General features: G+C 36.9%; 1 protein-coding gene across 1 annotated transcript in view; it reads right to left on the reverse strand.

Annotated features, from left to right (window-relative positions):
• Positions 1–1,515: 1,515 nt before the first annotated feature.
• The window catches only part of UGT2B17 (UDP glucuronosyltransferase family 2 member B17), a 48,175-nt gene continuing 28,430 nt past the window's right edge, over positions 1,516–21,260 (reverse strand). Inside the window, exons 5-7 of the mRNA XM_063663715.1 lie at positions 16,537–16,624; positions 15,387–15,606; positions 1,516–2,025 (exon numbers count right to left, since the gene is read on the reverse strand). Coding sequence (XP_063519785.1) covers positions 1,746–2,025; positions 15,387–15,606; positions 16,537–16,624 — 588 coding nt within the window. The 3' untranslated portion in view covers positions 1,516–1,745. The remainder of the gene's footprint in view (positions 2,026–15,386; positions 15,607–16,536; positions 16,625–21,260) is intronic.

Here is a 21,260-nt window from a genome sequence, read left to right on the forward strand (position 1 = left end):
CTGTCCCTTAGCGGAGGTCGAGCACTCTGCTGGGAGAATCCTCCTTGTCAGGATCCACTGTTCTGTTCGAAGCTGACAGGCAGGAAGGTTTAAATCCACTGAAGCTTTGCCCACAGCTGCTCCTTCCCCCAGGTGCTCTGTCCCAGGGAGATGGGAGTTTTATCTATAAGTCCTTGACTGGTGCTGCTGCCTTTCTTTCAGAGATGCCCTGCCCAGTGGGGAGGAATTTAGAGGTGTAGTCTGGCCACAGACGCTTTGCTGCACTGTGGTGAATTCTGTCCAGTACAAACTTCCTGGCCTGCTTAGCACTGTAAGGGGAAAACCGCTTACTCAAGACTCAGTAATGGCCCTTCCCCCCACTAAGCTCGATTGTCCCATGTTGACTTCAGATTGCTGTGCTGGCAGTGAAAATTTCAAGCTAGTGGTTCCTAGCTTGCTGGGCTCCATGGGAGTGGGACCAACTAAGCGAGACCACTTGGCTCCCCAGCTTCAGTCCCCTTTCTAGGGGAGTGAACGGTTCTGTCTCACTTCGGCTCCAGGCACAAAACAAACAAACAAACAAAACAAAACAACAACAACAACGACAACAAACTCCTGTAGCTAGCTTGGTGTCTGCCCAAAGAGCTCCCCAGTTTGGTGATTGCAACCCAGGGCTCGGTGGTGTCGGCACAGAAGGGAGTACCCTGCTCTGTGGATTGCAAAAACCATGGGGAAAGCATAATATCTGGGCTGGATAGCACAGTCCCTCATGGCTTCCCTTGGCTGTGGGAGGAAGATCCCTGGCAATGCAGGAGCACCCTGCCTTCTGCATTGGTCTGAGAGCTGCAGACAGGAGCTGTTCGTATTCAAACATCTTGCCAGATCTCCATCTTCTGGAAGTTTTACTGTTTCCGGTCTTATGTTGCCATCTTTCATCCATTTTGAGTTGATTTTTGTATATGATAAAAAATAAGGGTTCACTTTTTTCTTTTGCTTGTGGACATCAGTTTTCTCAGCACCATTTTTTGATAGATGATACTCATCTATCTTCATTGAGTATATTTAAGACTCTTATTGAAGATTAGTTAGCTGTTTATATTCATGGATTTATTTCTGGGCTTTCTAGTTTGTTATGTAGATCTGTATCTGTTAATGTGGTATAACATACATGTTAATTTTTGTACATTAAACTATCTTTCATTCTAGGAATAAACTTGCCATGTCTTCTAGGAAACAAGTGATGCTAAGTCTGAATACACAATAAAAGCCAAGCAACACTACTGGTCTTGCAATTTCAAAAGGAAGAGTGAGACTTTTTACATAATTTAATTATTGAAGATTTCATTGGCAAAATTAAAAACAAAAATTCTGCTCAAAATGAAGCCAAAATATTCTGAGTATTTGCAAAACAATGTTGATACTATGAGTGGAGTTGTCAATGTTTTGTGTTCAAATACAATGTGTGAAACATAAGGAAGCTCCATAACTTTCGTGTGTAAGTTTTGAATTAGAATAATAAATTTCAGTGTAAGTCCATAAGGTTTTATATTATTGTTATTTTTCATAGCTTAAAAATCATTGACATAGAATAATTCCAACTAAAGTACGTATTAAATTCCTGGAAAATAAATTTTGACTTAACAGGGTAAGTTGTGAAAAGATGTTTTGTCACAGGAAAAAGGAAATCCTCCATTTAAAACCCCACATGCTGGAATAAAGGAGAAGTCCCATTCTTTCGATCATTCCACTTCAGGCTTTTGATATAACTAATCCCTTTTCTTCTTCTTTCCTGTTTTGGCAAGCTTTCGGAAACAAAACAGGAAACATTTTGTGATGATAAATATCACAGTTGCCACGCAGGCCAGCAGGAATGCTATCACATCCAAAGAGTGGTACTGGATCCAGGTGAGGTCGTGGGCTGCGACTCGAAGGTGCTTGGCTCCTTTGTGGCGCATGACAAACTCAATCCAGAAGACTGCTCGATCCAGGGGCTTCACGGGTTGATCATGATGAATCATTGATAATTTCATAGCATTCTCTTTATAGCTGAAGGATAAACATAAAGATACCAACATTAAAAGTAAATTTATTGCTTAAGCATATCAAGTGTATGGATGGTCTTTGAAAAGCGTCACACAAGTGATTCAAAGTAAGTGTCATTGAATTGACATAAAATTTGAATGTTTTAATTCATGTCGTTACAGAAAGTTTGGTTTTTAAATTGGAGTTTTATAATTGACAAATACCTTTAAAAATGAAAAATGGAATTTTAGGTGGGAAAGTTAATGTTTTTCTAGAGCAGAAAATATTGTGAGCCATTCTAAGTGCTATAAGTAAGGTAGTGGAATTAGAATCTAGGAAAGATCATTTTGATATTTTTATTTTTTATTTTTATTTTTTTGAGACAGGCTTTTGCTCCATTACACAGGCTGAGTGCAGTCACTTGATCATGGCTCAGTGCAGCCTTTCTGTTTCAGTCTCAAGTAATCCTCCACCTCAGCCTCATGAGAAGCTGGGACTACAGCTGCGCACAACCATGCCTGGCTATTTTTTTATTTTTTATATTTTTAGATATGAGGTCTTGCTGTAGTGCCCATACTGGTCTGGAACTCCTGTGGTCAAGTCATTCTCCTGCCTCTGCCTCCCAAAGTGTTGGCCCTACAGACATGAACCACTGTGCCCAGCCCATTTTGACATATTTAAAGAAGAACTGTGTCACAACTGGTGAAATGCCTCCTAACCAGTTTCTCAGCTTCTACTGTAATCATCTGTCTTCTACCATATTTTCCTTCTAGTAGCCAGAATATTTTCTAAATTAATGTCAAGTTATGACATTTGCCTGTTAAGATTTCCATCTGGTTTCTTGTTACATTAAGAATAAAATCCAAATCTGTCTGTGGTCTAGAGAACTCTACATAGGCACCTACTTGTCCTAACCCTTTCCCGCTGTACACGTTCTTCTAGAGACAATGGCCTTCTGTTTTTCTTTAAACTCCTGAAGTTGTTCTCACTTTAGCCCCTTTACACCTTTTGTCCCGTGTCTCTCTCATTGAGCATTCTTTCTTGCAACTACTTGAGGTTTGCTTCTATTTCTTTTAGAGGCTTCCCCTTAAATGATACCTCTTAGAGAGTCCTTTCCTGGCCACACTATAGGAACCCACAGGATTTCTCTACTGCTTCCTGCTTATTTTGCTGTTTGATTTCTGGAACTTAAAAATATGTTATATATCTTCCACAATAAAACTTTAAGTATGAAATACATAGGATAAATATATATACACTATGTGACTACCTCAAAATTTTAAGATTATCTTAAACATTATCCCAAAGTGAAGACACCAATTTATCATAAACTGCATAGAAGAACTCTCTCCTCCTGGGCCATTTTAGTCACTACTTTTATCCTCAAAGTAAGTATTAACCTGAATTCTAATATCATAGATTAGTATTGTTTATGTAATTGAATTAAATAATACATATTCATTTTTGTTTTTGTTTAGCAGTTGTATAATTGCACTGGTGTAGAGTATTCAGTTGATTGACAAAGACCACAGATGATCTCTTCATTTTATGATAAATGGATATTTGTGTTGTTAACATTTTTTGATCTTACTAATAATTATGGTATTAGGATATTTATATATTTTATGAGATTTACATATTTATTCATTTTTGTTGGATGTATACTTGGAAGAATAGTTAATGAGAGGAAGGCACATTTATAACAAGAATTTTTTGTTGACTGAATTTTTAAAAATATTTTTTATTTTAAAGAATCATATTATTTTTAGTTATCATTTTTTGGATGATATATAATTTATTTCTAGTATGACTAGAACATACAATTTTTATGAGTTTGAATCTTATACAATTTACATAGTGTTTATTTATGGCCCAGCATATGGTCAATTCAGGTAACTATTTTATATAATCTTTTTTTATTTTTTTTGAGATAGAGTCTCTCTCTGTCACCCAGGCTTGAGTGCGATGGAGCGATCTTGGCTGACTGCAACTTATGTCTCCTGGGTTCAAGTGATTCTCATGCCTCAACCTCCCAAGTGTCTGGGACTACAGGTGCTCATCCCCCACACCTGGCTAAGTTTTGTATTATTAGTGGACACAGGATTTCACCATGTTGGCCAGGCTGGTCTCGAACTCCTGACCTCATGTGATCCTCCCACCTTGGCCTCCCAAAGTGTTGGGATTACAGGTATGAGCCACCACACCCGGTCTCCATAAACTCTTTTAAAAATGTTTATTTTCTGTCTACACACACACAACCAGAGATATATGTATGGATACATATATACAGATATATGTGCAATATATATACACACACATATATAACACATAGGTTACATTTAATTTTGAACTTCAAATGTTTTATCTCCTTAAATAAAAGATTTCAAAGATCATTATTTCTTTTTTGGTCTGTTTACATTTAATGTGAGTACTGGTAGGTTCACTTTTTTGTTTTGATCTTTGAGATGGAGTCTCGCTCTGTCACCAGGCTGGAGTGCAGTGGCACTATCTCGGCTCACTGCAACCTCTCTCTCCTGGGTTCAAGTGATTATCCTGCCTCAACCTCCCAAGTAGCTGGGACTACAGGTGCACACCACCATGCCTAGCTAATTTTTGTATTTTTAGTAGAGACAGTGTTTCACTATGTTGGCCAGGAGTATGGTCTCGATCTCTTGACCTCGTGATCTGCCCTCCTCAGCCTCCCAAAGTGCTGGGATTACAGGCTTGAGCAACCACATCTAGTCGGTTCACATTTTTTTAAAACAGTTTTATTTTAAGTTCCAGGATATATGTGCAGAATGTGTGGGTTTTTTACATAGGTATATGTGTGCCATGGTGGTTTGCAGCACCTATCAATCTGTCAACTAGATTTTAAGCCCCTCATGTATTAGCTATATGTCCTGATACTCTCACTTCCCTTCCATGCCCCGAATGGCCCTGGTGTGCATTGCTCCCCTCCCTGAGTCCATGTATTCTCATTGTTCAACTCCCCCTTATGAGTGAGAACATGTGGTATTTGGTTTTCTGTTCCTGTGTTAGTTTGCTGAGGATAATGGCTTTATATTTCATCCATGTCCCTGCAACAGACATGATCTCATTCCTTTTTATGGTGCATAGTATTGCATAGTGTATATGTATCATATTTTCTTTATCCATTCTATCACTGATGAGCATTTGGGTTGGTTCCATATCTTTGATATTGTAGATAGTGCTGCAATAGACACACATGTGCATGTGTCTTTATAGTAGAATGATTTATATGCCTTTGGGTATATACCAAGTAATGAGACTGCTAAGTCAAATGGTGTTTCTGGTTCTAGGTCTTTGAGGAATCACCACACTGTTTTCCATGACGGTTGAACTAACTTACATTCCCATCAAAAAGGTAAAAGCTTTCCTATTTCTCCCCAGCTTCACTAGCATCTGTTGTTTTTTGACTTTTCAATCATCGCCATTCTGACTGGCATGAGATTGTATCTCATTGTGGTTTTGATTTGCATTTCTCTAATGATCAGTGATATTGAGCTTTTTCATAAGTGTGTTGGCTGCATAAATGTCTTTTTTTGAGAAGTGTCTGTTTATATCTTTTGCCCACTTTTTGATGGTGTTATTTTTTTTCTTATAAATTTGTTTAAGTTTCTTGTAGATTCCGGATATTAGACCTTTGTCAGAGGGATAGATTGCAAAAATATTCCCTCATTCTGTAGGTTGCCTGTTCCCTCTGATGATAGTTTATTTTGCTATGAAGAAGCTCTTTAGTTTAATTTGATCCCATTTGTCAATTTTGGCTTTTGTTGCAATTGCTTTTGGTGTTTGTGTCATGAAATTTTTGCCCATGCCTATGTCCTGAATGATATTGCCTAGGTTTTCTTCTAGGGTTTTTATGGTTTTGGATTTTACATTTAAGTCTTTAATCCATCTTGAGTTAATTTTTCATAAGGTGTAAGGCAGGGGACTAGTTTCCATTTTCTGCGTATGGCTAGCTGGTTTCTCCAGCACCATTTATTTAATAGGGAATCCTTTCCCCATTGCTTGTTTTTGTCAGGTTTGTCAAAGATCAGATGGTTGTAGATGTGTGGTGTTATTTCTGAGGCCTCTGTTCTGTTCCATTGGTCTATATGTCTGTCTTCGTTCCAGTACTATGCTGGTTTGGTTACTGTAAGGTGTAAGGAAGGGATCCAGTTGCAGTTGTCTCCATATGGCTAGCCAGTTTTCCCAAAACACCATTTTTTAAATAGGGAATCCTTTCCCTAATTGCTTGTTTTTTTTCAGGTTTGTTAAAGATCAGATAGTTGTAGATGTGTAGTGTTATTTCCAAGGCATATGTTCTGTTCCTTTGGTCTATATATCTGTTTGGTACCAGTACCATTCTGTTTTGATTATGTAGCCTAATAGTATAGTTTGACATCAGGTAGCGTGATGCCTCCAGCTTTGTTCTTTTTACTTAGGATTATCTTGGCTATATGGGCTCTTTTTTGCTTCCATATGAAATTTAAAGTAGTTTTTTTCTAATTCTGTGAGGAATGTCAATGGTAGTTTGATGGGAATAGCTTTGAATATATAAATTACTTTGGGTAGGAGCCAAGATGGCTGAATAGGAACATCTCCAGTCTACAGCTCCCAGTGTGAGTGACCCAGAAGAGGAATGATTTCTGCATTTCCAACTGAGGTACCAGGTTCATCTCATGGGGGACTGTTGGACAGTGGGTGCAAGACAGTGGGTGCAGAGCACCATGTGTGAGCTGAAGCAGGGCTAGGCATTGCCTCATCTGGGAAGCACAAGGGGTCCGGGAATTCACTTCCCTAGCCAAGGATAGGGATAACAGATGGCACCTGGAACATCTGGTCACTCCCACCCTAATACTGCACTTTTCCAAAGGTTTTAGCAAATGGCACACCGGGAAATTATATCCTGCACCTGGCTCAGAGGGTCCTTTGCCCACGGAGCCTCACTCATTGCTGGCACAGCAGTCTGAGGTCGAACTGCAAGGTGGCAGCGAGGCTGGGGGTGGGGTGCCCGCCATTGCTGAGGATTGAGTAGGTAAACAAAGCAGCCCAGAAGCTCGAACTGGGTGGAGCCCACCACAGCTCAAGGAGGCCTGCCTGCCTCTATAGATCCATCTTTGGGGGCAGGGCATAATCAAACAAAAGGCAGCAGAAACCTCTGCAGTCTTAAATGTCCATGTCTGACAGCTTTGAAAGGAGTAGTGGTTCTCCCAGCATGCAGCTTGAGATCTGAGAATGGACAGACTGCCTACTCAAGTGGGTCCTGATCCCCAAGTAGCCTAACTGGGAGGCACCTCCCAGTAGGGGCAGACTGACACCTTACATGGCTGGGTACTCCTCTGAGAAAACTTCCAGAGGAACAATCAGACAACAACATTTGGTGTTTACCAATATCCACTGTTCTGCAATGTCCACTGCTGATATCCAGGCAAACAGGATCTGCAGTGGACCTCCAGCAAACTCCAACAGACCTGCAGCTGAGGGTCCTGACTGTTAGAAGGAAAACTAACAAACGGAAAGGACATCCACTCCAAAACCCCATTTATACATCACCATCATTAAAGACCAAAGGTGGATAAAACCACAAAGATGGGGAAAAAATAAGAGCAGAAAAACTGGAAATTCTAAAAATCAGAATGCCTCTCCTCCTCCAAAGGAATGCAGCTCCTCACCAGCAATGGAAGCTGGACGGAGAATGACTTTGACGAGTTGAAAGAAGGCTTCAGACGATCAAACTATTCCGGACTAAAGGAGGAAGTTTGAAACCATGGCAAAGAAGTTAAAAACCTTGAAAAAAGATTAGACGAATGGCTAACTAGAATAACCAATGCAGAGAAGTCCTTAAAGGACCTGATGGAGCTGAAAATCATGGCACGAGAACTATGTGATGAATGCACAAGCCTCAGTAGCTGATTCGATCAGCTGGAAGAAACGGTATCAGTGATGGAAGATGAAATGAATGAAATGAAGCGAGAAGAGAAGTTTAGAGAAAAAAGAATAAAAGGAAACAAACAAAACCTCCAAGAAATATGGAACTATGTGAAAAGACCAAATCTATATCTGCTTGGTTTACTTGAAAATGATGGGGAGAATGGGAACAAGTTGGAAAACAATCTGCAGGCTGTCATCCAGGAAAGCTTCCCCAATCTAGCAAGGCAGGCCAGCATTGAAATTCAAGAAATACAGAGAATGTCATAAAGATACTCCTTGAGAAGATCAACTCCAAGACACATAATTGTCAGATTCACCAAAGTTGAAATGAAGGAAAAAATGTTAAGGGGAGCCAGAGAGAAAGGTCGGGTTACCCACAAAGGGAAGCCTATCAGACTAACAGCTGATCTCTCAGAAGGAACTCTAAAAGCCAGAAGAGAGTGGGGACCAATATTCAAGATTCTTAAAGAAAAGAATCTTCCACACAGAATTTCATATCCAGCCAAACTAAGCTTCATAAGTGAAGGGGAAATTAAATACTTTACAGACAAGCAAATGCTGAGAGATTTTGTCACCACCAGACCTACCCTAAAAGATCTCCTGAAGGAAGCACTAAACATGGAAAGGAACAACCAGTACCAGCCACTGCAAAAACAAGCCAAATGGTAAAGACCAATGAGGCTAGGAAAAAATGGCATCAACTATCGAGCAAAACAATCAGCTAACATCATAATGACAGTTTCAAATTCACACATAACAATATTAACCTTAAATGTAAATGGGCTAAATGCTAGAATTAAAAGACACAGACTGGCAAATTGGATAAAGAGTCAGGACCCATCACTGTGCTGTATTCAGGAAACCCATCTCATGTGCAGAGACACATATAGGCTCAAAATAAAGGGATGGAGGAAGATCTACCAAAAAATGGAAAACAAAAAGGCAGGGGTTGCAATCCTAGTCTCTGATAACACAGACTTTAAACCAGCAAAGATCAAAAGAGACAAAGAAGACCATTACATAATGGTAAAGGGATCAATTCAACAAGAAGAATGAACTATCCTAAATATATATTCACCCAATACAGGAGCACCCAGATTCATAAAGCAAGTCCTTAGAGACCTATAAAGAGACTTAGACTCCCACACAATAATAATGGGAGACTTTAACAAACCACCGTCAATATTAGACAGATGAACGAGACAGAATGTTAACAAGGATATCCAAGAATTGAACTCAGCTCTGCATGAAGTGGACCTAATAGACATCTACAGAACTCTCCACCCCAAATCAACAGAATATACATTCTTTTCAGCACCACACCACACCTACTCCAAAATTGACCACATAGTTGGAAGTAAAGCACTCCTCAGCAAATGTGAAAGAACAGAAATTATAACAAACTGTCTCTCAGACCACAGTGCAATCAAACTAGAACTCTGGACTAAGAAAGTCACTCAAAACTGTTCAACTACATGGAAACTGAACAACTTGCTCCTGAATGACTACTGGGTACATAACGAAATGAAGACAGAATTAAAGATGTTCTTTGAAACCAACGAGAACAAAGACACAACACACCAGAATCTCTAGGACACATTCAAAGCAGTGTGTAGAGGGAAATTTATAGCACTAAATGCCCACAAGAGAAAGCAGGAAAGATGTAAAATTGACACCCTAACATCCCAATTAAAAGAACTAGAGAAGCAAGAGCAAACACATTTGAAAGCTAGCAGGAGGCAAGAAATAATTAAGATCAGAGCAGAAGTGAAGGAAATAGAGACACAAAAAACTCTGCAAAAAAATCAATGAATCCAAGAGCTGGTTTTTTGAAAAGAACAACAAAATTGATAGACTGCTAGCAAGAATAATAAAGAAGAAAAAGACGAATCAAATAGATGCAATAAAAAATGATTAAGGGGATATCAACACCAATTCCATAGAAAAAGAAACTACCATCAGAGAATACTGTAAACACCTCTATGCAAATAAACCAGAAAATCAAGAAGAAATGGATAAATTCCTCGACACACACACCCCCCCAAGACTAAACCAGGATGAAGTTGAATCTCTGAATAGACCAATAACAGGCTCTGAAATTGAGGCAATAATTCATAGCTTACCAACCAAAAAAAGTCCAGGACCGGATGGATTCACAGCCAAATTCTACCAGAGGTACAAAGAGAAGCTGGTACCATTCCTTCTGAAACGATTCCAATCAACAGAAAATGTGGGAATCCTCCCTAACTCATTTTATGAGTCCAACGTCATCCTGATACTGAAGCCTGGCAGAGACACAACAAAAAAAAGAGAATTGTAGACCAATATCCCTATGAACATTGATGCAAAAATCCTCAATAAAATACTGGCAAACCAAATCCAGCAGCACATAAAAAAGCTTATCCACCATGACCAATTGGGCTTCATCTCTGGGTTGCAAGGCTGGTTCAACTTACACAAATCAATAAATGTAATCCAGCACATAAACAGAACCAATGACAAAAACCACATGATTATCTCAATAGATGCAGAAAAGGCCTTTGACAAAATTCAACTGCCCTTCATGCTAAGAATTCTCAATAAATCAGGTATTGATGGGGAGTATCTCAAAATAATAAGAGCTATCTATGACAAACCCACAGCAAATATCATGCTGAATAGGCAAAAACTGGAAGCATTCCCTTTGAAAACAGGCACAAGACAGGGATGCCCTCTCTCACCACTGCTATTCAACATAGTGTTGGATGTTCTGGCCAGGACAATCAGGCAGGAGAAGGAAATAGAGTGTATTCAATTAGGAAAAGAGGAAGTCAAATTGTCCCTGTTTGCAGAAGACATGATTGTATATCTAGAAAACCCCATTGTCTCAGCTCAAAATCTTAAGCTGATAGGCAATTTCAGCAAAGTCTCAGGATACAAAATCAATGTGCAAAAATCAAAACATTCTTATACACCAATAGCAGACAGAGAGCCAAATCATGAGTGAACTCCATTCACAGTTGCTTCAAAGAGAATAAAATACATAGGAATCCAACTTACAAGGGATGTGAAGGACCTCTTCAAGGAAAACTACAAACCACTGCCCAGTGAAATAAAAGAGGATACAAAGAAATGGAAGAACATTCCATGCTCATGGGTAGGAAAAATCAATATCGTGAAAATGGCCATACTGCCCAAGGTAATTTATAGATTCAATGCCATTCCCATCAAGCTACCAATGGGTTTCTTCACAGAATTGGAAAAAACTACTTTAAAGTTCATATGGAACCAGAAAAGAGCCCCCATTGCCAAGTCAATCCTAAGCCAAAAGAACAAAGCTGGCGGCATCACGGTACCTGACTTCAAACTATACTACAAGGCTACAGTAACCAAAGCAGCATGGTACTGGTACCAAAACAGAGATATAGACCAATGGAACAGAACAGAGCCCTCAGAAATAATGCCACACATGGCGATTCCTCAGGGATCTAGAACTAGAAATTCCATTTGACCCAGCCATCCCATTACTGGGTATATACCCAAAGGACTAGAAATCATGCTGCTATAAAGACACATGCACACTATGTTTATTGCGGCATTATTCACAATAGCAAAGACTTGGAACCAACCCAAATGTCCAACAATGATAGACTGGATTAAGAAAATGTGGCACATATACACCATGGAATACTATGTAGCCATAAAAAATGATGAGTTCATGTCCTTTGTAGGGACATGGATGAAATTGGAAATCATCATTCTCAGTAAACTATCGCAAGAACAAAAAACCAAACACCGCATATTCTCACTCATAGGTGGGAATTGAACAATGAGAACACATGGACACAGGAAGGGGAACATCACACTTCGGGGACTATTGTGGGGTGGGGGGAGGGGGGAGGGAGAGCATTGGGAGACATACCTAATGCTAGATGAAGAGTTGGTGGGTGCAGCGCACCAGCATGGCACATGTATACATATGTAACTTACCTGCACATTGCGCACATGTACCATAGAGCCTAAAGTATAATAATAATAATAATAATAATAATAATAAAAAGAAATAATGCCACACATTTACAACTATCTGATCTTTGACAAACCTGACAAAAATGAGAAATGGGGAAAGGATTCCCTATTTAATAAATGGTGCTGGGAAAACTGGCTAGCCATATGTAGAAAGCTGATACTGGATCCCTTCCTCACACCTTATAAAAAATTAAGTCAAGATTGATTAAACACTTAAATGTTAGACCTAAAACCATAAAAACCCTAGAAGAAAACCTAGACAATACCATTCAGGACACAGGCATGGTCAAGGACTTCATGTCTAAAACACCAAAAGCAATGGCAACAAAAGCCAAAATTGACACATGGGATCTAATTAAACTAAAGAGCTTCTGCACAGTAAAGGAAAGTACCATCAGATTGAACAGGCGACCTACAGAATGGGAGAAAATTTTTGCAATCTACTCATCTGACAAAGGGCTAATATCCAGAATCTACAATGAACTCAAACAAATTTACAAGAAAAAAACAAACAACCCCATCAACATGTGGGTGAAGGAAATGAACAGACACCTCAGAAGAAGACATTTATGCAGCCAAAAGACATATGAAAAAATGCTCATCATCACTGGCCATCAGAGAAATGCAAATCAAAACCACAATGAGATACTATCTCACACCAGTTAGAGTGGCAATCATTAAAAAGTCAGGAAACAACAGATGCTGGAGAGGATATGGAGAAATAGGAACAGTTTTACATTATGGGTGGGACTGTAAACCAGTTCAACCATTGTGGAAGTCAGTGTGGCAATTCCTCAGGGATCTAGAACTACAAATACCATTTGACCTAGCAATCTCATTACTTGGTATATACTCAAAGGATTATAAATCATGCTGCTATAAAGACACATGCACACGTATGTTTATTGTGGCACTATTCACAATAGCAAAGACTTGGAACCAACCCAAATGTCCAACAATGATAGACTGGATTAAGAAAATGTGGCATACATACACCATAGAATACTATGCAGCCATAAAAAATGATGAATTCACGTCCTTTGCAGGGACTTTGATGAAGCTGGAAACCATCATTCTCAGCAAACTGTCACAAGGACAAAAAACCAAACACCACATGTTCTCACTCACAGGTGGGAATTGAACAATGAGAACACATGGACACAGGAAGGGGAATATCATACACCAGGGCCTGCTGGGGGTGGGGGGAGGGGGGCGGGATAGCATTAGGAGATACACTTAATGTTAAATGACGAGTTAATGGGTGCAGCACACCAACATGGCACAAGTATACATATGTAACAAAGCTGCACCTTGTGCACATGTACCCTAAAACTTAAAGTATAATAAAAAAAATTACTTTGGGCAGCATGGCCATTTTGCAATACTGATTTTTTTATCCATGAGGATGGAATGTTCTTCCATTTGTTTGTGTCCTCTCTTAATTCCTTCAGCAGGGTTTTCTAGTTCTCCTTGAAGAGGTCCTTCACGTACCTTGTTAGGCATATTCCTAGGTATTTTATTCTCTTTGTTGCAAATCTGAATGGGAATTTATTCATGATTTGGCTCTCTGCTTGTGTATTATTGGTGTATAGGAATACTTGTGATTTTTGCATATTGATTTTTCTATCCGGAGACTTTGTTGAAGTTGCTTATCAGCTTAAGGAATTTTAGAGCTGAGGTGAAGGGATTTCTAAATATAGAATTATGTCATCTGCAAATAGAGACAACTTAACTTCTCTTCCTATTTATAGAATACCCTTTATTTCTTTCTCTTGCCCGATTGCCCTAGTTCACATTTAAATCCACCATTTTATTCTATATATATTTTTTGTTTTCTAACATGTTTTATGTTTCTTTGCTTTTTTACTTTATTTGAAATATTTTAAATCATTTCTTGTCTTACCAATTTTTTGGTAAAGTGTTTTTAATGTATTCTCTTAGCTGGTACCACCTTACATCATAATAATATTGGTAGGATTAGTAGACTCTGAATTGATGGTAGGTGGTCTAGTCACAGCATTTCCCATATTATTTCCTTTGGATTATGGAAAAGTATTACATATTTATTTTATCAATATTAAAACCTTCGTGTTTCAAAAGGCATCGTCTAAAAAGTAAAAAAAAAAAAATCTATCTGCCCATAGTGGAAGAAAATATTTGAAAATCAGACGTTTGATAAGGGATTGTGTCTATAACATATTAATAATTCTTATGAATCCTTAATAAGATAAATAGAAAAATGACAAAATGTTCACAAGATTTAAATAGAAATTTTATCTAAGGAAGATGCATGAATGACCAGTAAGCACATGAAAAGATGGTTAACATCTTTAGCCATAAGGAAATGCAAATGAAAACCATAATGAGAGACCACTTTACACACACTAGAATGGCTGTAATAGAAAGACAGGTGATAACAAGTGTTGGGAAGAGTGTGAAGAAATTAGAGCCCTCCTATCAAGCTGGTGGTAATGAAAAATGATGCAAATACTTTGAAAAACAGTTTAGCAGTTCTTCATAAAGAACAATTTCCCATATGCCTCAGCAAGTCCGTTCCTAGCATCTCCTCAAAAGAAGTAAAAACATATTTTTACACAGAAAATATGTATAACAATGTTCATAAGTGCCAAAATTGGAAAGACCTAAAATGTCCATGCCCTGATAAATGGGTAATTTTGGTATAAACGTATCAAAGAATATTATATAGAAATAAAAATGAATGAGTTCTGATACATCCAACAACATTAATAAAACTAAAAATAATTATGCTAAGTGAAAGAAGTCATTTACAAAACACTATAAATTGTATGATTTCGTTTATATAAAATATGTGAAGAGAATAATCTATTGAGAAACAAAGTAAGTCAGTATTTTTCTAGGACTAGAGGTGTATTGGGAGTGACGTCATGCGTTTTGAGTTTAATTTGAGTTCACAAAAATGTTATTTAGGGTTGTGGCTTTGTAACTATGTAAACATACTAAATATATTTAGATTTTAAATTTTAGTGAATGTTATGCTATGCAAATTATAACTCATTATCAAATTGCTTAAAATAATGATAATAATAAAAATAAATTTTTGAGAAAGAATAGATTCATACTTTCAGAAATTTTAGGTATTGAATTGAAATATTTTATCATATTTCTCTAGTTACATTATTTCTATTGTGTATTCTATCATTAAAAATATTTAAAATAATTATGTACATATCTTTAATTTTTTTGATTTTATAATTCATTGCAGTCATTGGTGACCCATTAAATCTGTGGGGTTGAAATGTAACTTTGAAATAATTGGTCGAAAATAAGAGCAGATTTTACATTGGTTAAATCACTTCAATCCCTTCAAAATTAGTCTCTTAACAAAGGATTAAAACTCATATTCACTGTTGACAAAATAATTTGTAAGTACCACCTAATCACAAAATTGTAATACTCACATAGGGTCATTAATGACTGACTTCAGTGCCTTGAGCAAATCTCTACTTGACATGGTCCTGATGTCCACACTGAGGGCTGCTCCCTTGGCTTTCATGTGAGCAATGTTATCATGTTGATCCGCAAACAAGGGAATGCCCACCATAGGGATTCCATGGTAGATCGCCTCATAGATGCCATTGGTTCCACCATGAGTTATAAAAGCTTTGGTTTTGGGATGACCTAAAAGTGGATGAATTTTAACAAAGTTATTAATTATAAGGCACAAGAATTGAATAAGAAATGTACAATATAAGGAACTTAAAGCAAAACTGTTCCCTAGGTAACATTATACCCACAAAACTGCATTGAAATTGTTTTCAAATTTCAGAGGAAGAAGCACCTACTTCTGCTGGAAAGGTAAGTGAAGGCTACATGAAAAGGTGGTGGTCTGTGTGTCTTCACAGTGGAAACATAAATTTAAAAGATTGCTAGGTGAACAAAATGAAAAAATATATTCTTAATTAAAAAATTAAAATGTGCAAAAAAGAAAAGAATAAGATTTGGTATACAAGAACATGGTCTCTTAAGTAGTATAAATTATGCAGTCGCATTTATATATTTAAAAATATTTAAATACTTAAAATATTTAAAATAGTTAAATTTTTTTAAAGGCAGCAGGGAGTAGGGTGGAGGTGGTGCTGAGGAAGGACCGGTTACACATCATCATGAAATGTGTTATCACTTTATTATAAAGATTGGTGATTTATTCCCATAGAAAATAGAGTCATTGGTAATAGAAGAATGTCTGTTATTTTTCAGTACCTGTTGAAATAACCCTGCAGTAGGGGAAAGAACAGATGTAAAGTTGTAGAAATAAGAGACAGACAGAAAATCCAGGATGTTATTTAAAACCTGTGAGAGGTAATTACACCTGAATAAAGAGATTTTTATTCTGACCATAAAGAATGTGACTGTATATAACAAAATGCCAACTACTATAATGTATTCTTCTTATACTAAGACTGGAAAATAAATATATAGTAGTTAAATTTGATTTGTTTTTTTAGTTTTCCAATAATAAATCTTAAATATGTTTGTTTTATGTTGAACTATTATCACTTCTAATTGGCTGTTACTAATATATTCATTATTTGTTATCCAGAGTCTTACCAAGAAGGTCATTCTGGGGTAACCACTTGTACAGTCGTGTATTGGAACCTAAAGTATTTGGCTTCTTGCCATCAAATCTCCATAGAACCTGTTAGGGCAAGGAAAATATCTTGTTCAATGAAAATAACTCTAAAAATATAACTTGTTAGAATTCTGGAGAGATTAATAATCAGTTAATCCATATAAAAGATAAAGAAATAAGAAGTGGTGTCAAATAATGAGAACTACTAAAGGTCTGAGGTAAGCTGAATACCCATATTTAATGTCTTTACTTTTATAATCAATTTGGTATATAAAGAAATAATGACATTTCTAACATAATAGCTAGACACATGAGATTGTGAAAGGAAAATAAATCTTGGTGCCCCAAAATCTATGCTAAAGGGAAAAGTTAAGCTGCTCAGGGCAAACCTACTTCCCATTCTATTCAAAGTCAGCCCTCGGCTGACTGAGATAAATGCCTATCTAATTGCCTCATTTGGAGAGGCTAATCAGAAACTCAAAGGAATTCAGCCATTTTTCTCTTATCTACCTATGACCTGGAAGCCACTTCCATGCTTCAAGTTGTTCTTCCTTTGTTTCTAGTTGGCCCCCATTTCTGGACTGAACAAATGTTCATCTTATATATGTTGATTGATGTCTCATGTATCCCTAAAATGTATAAAACCAAACTGTCCCCCCACACATGTCATGGACACATGTCATCAGGACCCCCTGAGGCTGTGTCATGGGTGCACATTTTCAACCTTGGCAAAATAAACTTTCTAAATTAACTGAGACCTGTCTCAGATATTCAGTGTTCACATTTTGGTAACCATGAAGAGATTCTGAGTGGAGGTTCCCTAACCTTTGATAAATGTCCTATCAGCGCTTGGTACCAGCATGAGCAACTTTATGGCTCAAACAAATAAGACAATTGGCTGAGGTCTGGGAGCAACCCCTACAGAGAATCCCTGATACCCCAAAATTCTGTCAAGACTGAAAGTTTATTTTGCTGTACAACTCCTTCTTTTTTTGTTTTTTGTTTTTTTTGGAGTTTTACTTGCTTCCTACAAGAAAGGCAAGATTTCCTTTTTCCATGACAATGGAAGGGAGGTAACTCTATGGAGTTTGAGCTCACTCCCAGGAGGGAGGATGAATTTGAGGTTCTTTCCTACTTCTAGAATGACAGAGGGCAGTTTTAGCCTGAAACCCATCCTTAGGTAAATAGCTGAATTGGGGTTTTGTCTTGGTTAATGTTTAACAACTAGCTGGACTTAATTTCTCCTTATCATTATAGTGCTTAGTGATCACATTTTTGGGAGTATTTTTTTGTACATTCCAGTATTTCTCCCATCAGATTTGACAGACTTTACTTGACTTGATCAAATCTGAGTGAGAATTCCAAATTGTGGGTAACAAAGCCTGTCTAATTTGGTGAAAATTCTTCACAGATGCAAAAAACAAAACAAAACAAAACAAAACCTAAAAACCATGCTCTTGGTTTCTGTGTTTGCTTCCTGTCTTTAAAAAAACAAATGTTCTTTTGTTTACTTTTCCTCCACCATATACCTCCTTTTGTCTTTTGCCATTTGCAGTACCAAAAATCTAGAGAAGGCTTCTAATGGCTTGAACTCTTTTAAAGAATTCAGAACAAAGGCACCACTCACCCCTTTGGGGGTGCTCTGTTTTCTTTGTGGAGTTTCAAGAGTTGTGGGCAGATTTTTTCTTAGGTCCAAAGCTCTGTTTTCCTATGTTGAATGACATGATCTCTTTGGCTTTGAGATTACCACAGATTACCTTGCACTGTGAGAGGATTTTACCTTGGCATGTGTAATGGCAGATAAGAGTTACAAAGTAGGGGGTGGCTGAGTACAGATTACAGGAAGTAGTATTGACTGTTGTTATTTTTTTCCTCCTAGGAACTTGTTGTTTAAGAATCCTAATTCTAGTTTGGAGATGTGTTGTGAAGGGTCTCCTCTATTGTTTTTATTCCCCAAATTAATCTCATTTGGCTTGTCTGTGTGGATTTGTGTGAGAAACTGAACTGTGGCTTACATAGGTAAATGAGAGACTGAGTTTTCTCAGCTCCAAAGAGAAAGGGCATCTGCTCCTCCCAGCCAAAAGTCACCCCTAAGCAACTGGGGGTCTTGTGGGACTGTCTTGGGGTTGACCTCCTATGACATGGAGTGGCCCTGCAGGGAAATCCCCAACAAAAATTAACTTTTAAATAAAGGCTAGTCCAGGAAACACATATGAGGGCAGATCACCCAGCATTTTGAGCCCTCCCAGAGGTCATACACCTCTGGAGAGAGAAACTGAGACATATAAGAGGGCGGAAACAACTCAGTGGTGACACACTGTGGAGTACTGCCCACAAGCAGCACACATTGATTCACCACATATAAACCCTAGGCCACAGCTCATTTCCTCCTTTTAAGAAGAAAAGTGGGAAACAATCTATGAATGAGGACGAAACAAGAAGAATGATCCTCTGATATTGCCCGTTAGGATTTATGACATCTCTACTTGGCAGAATTTATGTAAAATGAAGATAATATGATCTTTGTGCACATATACATTAAGAGCCCTAAAGTTGTCCTGCAAGCTATAGAATTCCTAAATTCTCTCCTTTTTAAAAGTTTTATTTTCTTCTTGCTTTAAATTTGCTTTTATTTTTCTATTAAGTTAAAAACCACTGTTTTGATTCAACAGGTTTTTGTCTGCAAGCTGGTGATTTTTTTTACCTCATAGCTAAAGTTCTGAAGTAAAAGCCATATAATCTTTTGTGTGTGTGTATGTGATTGCATGTATTTAAAAGACCATTATAATTTCCATAATTTTATGTTTAATCGGCAATTAAATCTATTTTATTTTCCTTCTAGCACACCAAATTTTTTCTCTGTGTACATTATGATGTAAATTTTGCTCTTTGATTTTCACCTGAATGGTTTCTTTTAATACGCAAATGTAATATTATTTACCTTACAACTGCCTATGTTGATCAAGTATTCATACAGATTACCTATTGAAACAGGTTATCAAGAATTTGAAAGTCTAATATGGCAAAGAGTAGTTTTTATAAACCTGTAAGATGTACTTGTACTTCTATTGGCATGCTTACTACATCTACGTATTTATGTGTTTTGTACACAATGTTTTACTACTGAAAATATATAAAAGAACTCTAATTAATTGGCTTAAGAAAATAAAAGTGCTTGAGTTAAATACTTTGCAGAAAAAAAGACTAGTCAAATGCTTTTTCAAGTTTATGTAACTTAAATAAAATCTTTTATAAATAAGATAACTTTACAATTATTGCTAAAGTATGATAATATTAGAAATGCATTAAGACTTGCCAGCATATATTTTTGTTTGCATTTATTAATCAAGAAATTTCATACTTATTCTTTCCAAATACTTTAAGGTGTCAAAATTTGACATAGGGGTTACAAAACTGTAAACCAAGCCCAAAACAGAATGATCTTTGCTTGTGCTATTTTTAATAAATAAGACATTAATATTGGTTTAATGAAAATAGCTACACCTTGAATTAAGTAAGATTATCATAACTTCCAATCTTGTGGCTTTAAGCAATCTAGTCCACAGGCAGTAAGGTTTGTTTTGGGAAAAGACTGTTATCATTTTTATTTCAAAGTTAAACTATAAACTAAGTTCCTCCCTAAGTTAGTTTGGCCTACACCCAGAAATAAACATGGAGAGCTTGGAGGTTAAAAGCAAGATGGAGTTAGGTAGGTCAGATCTCTTTCACTGTCTCAGTTATAATTTTGCAATGACAATTTCATAACTTTAAATGATGACTATCGCACTTTTCATGAATATTCTAGGTAAATGACTAAATAAAGTAATTAGGTAAATGTAATGGGATAAATACTTATAGACAAACTCATAATTTAGAATCTAAGGTTATATTAAATTAAATAATAGATATTTCATTGTTTGGGTATTTTCCAAAACAAATTTGTAGGAAAACATTCTTTCCAAAAAAAAGTGCATCTTTTTTAAAAAGGTGAAGAAGTGTTGTCTAATTCAAAGCTTATTTAAAGGTTATGTATAAAAGAAGGTAAAAGGAACCAGGAAGTAAGGGAGATGTAAAGAAAGTTATAAAAATAAAGTTTTTTTTTTTTTTGTAAAAAGCTTGAAGAGAAATAATTTTATATGAGAAAGAATCTTGTATGGTAAATTTAGTCCTAGAATAAAATGACCAGTTGTGTAAGAAAGAAGGATGTTCAGAACAAACCAGAAAGTCCAAGCATATCATGAATGATCTGTGTAAGTCACAATAAGAAGATTAAAAAAATCTTTTATATGATCAAGTTGTCTGTAATTAAAGGGAAATTATAATGGTGTTTCTAGAGATTGGGCTTGATGTAAAAAAAGCACTTATGCACTAAATAGTTGGTTAGAACAATAAAATTTTCTTAAGGGATTGATTTACTCTTAAAACATTATAGGAGATTTTTTTTAACCCAAAGTTTAACTTTTCTTGCATCTCACTGTTTTTGGTTTTCTCTCCCCTTTTAAAGGGTGTGAAATAGTAACACTCTCCTTCAACTCATTTTCAACTCATGTAAGCTTTTTCCTCAAGTTCTGTTTGTTGTGGCATAATGCTAACAGTGTTTTCTAAAAGCTAGTCAACTCCTCAGGGTCCAGGGACTATCAGAGAAGAGGTGGGTGTGAGAGATTGTAAGAACTGATACTAAGAGATAAAATAAGTTCAGTTT

This window comes from Pongo pygmaeus, chromosome 3 (genome assembly GCF_028885625.2).
Source record: "Pongo pygmaeus isolate AG05252 chromosome 3, NHGRI_mPonPyg2-v2.0_pri, whole genome shotgun sequence".
Lineage (NCBI taxonomy): Eukaryota > Metazoa > Chordata > Mammalia > Primates > Hominidae > Pongo > Pongo pygmaeus.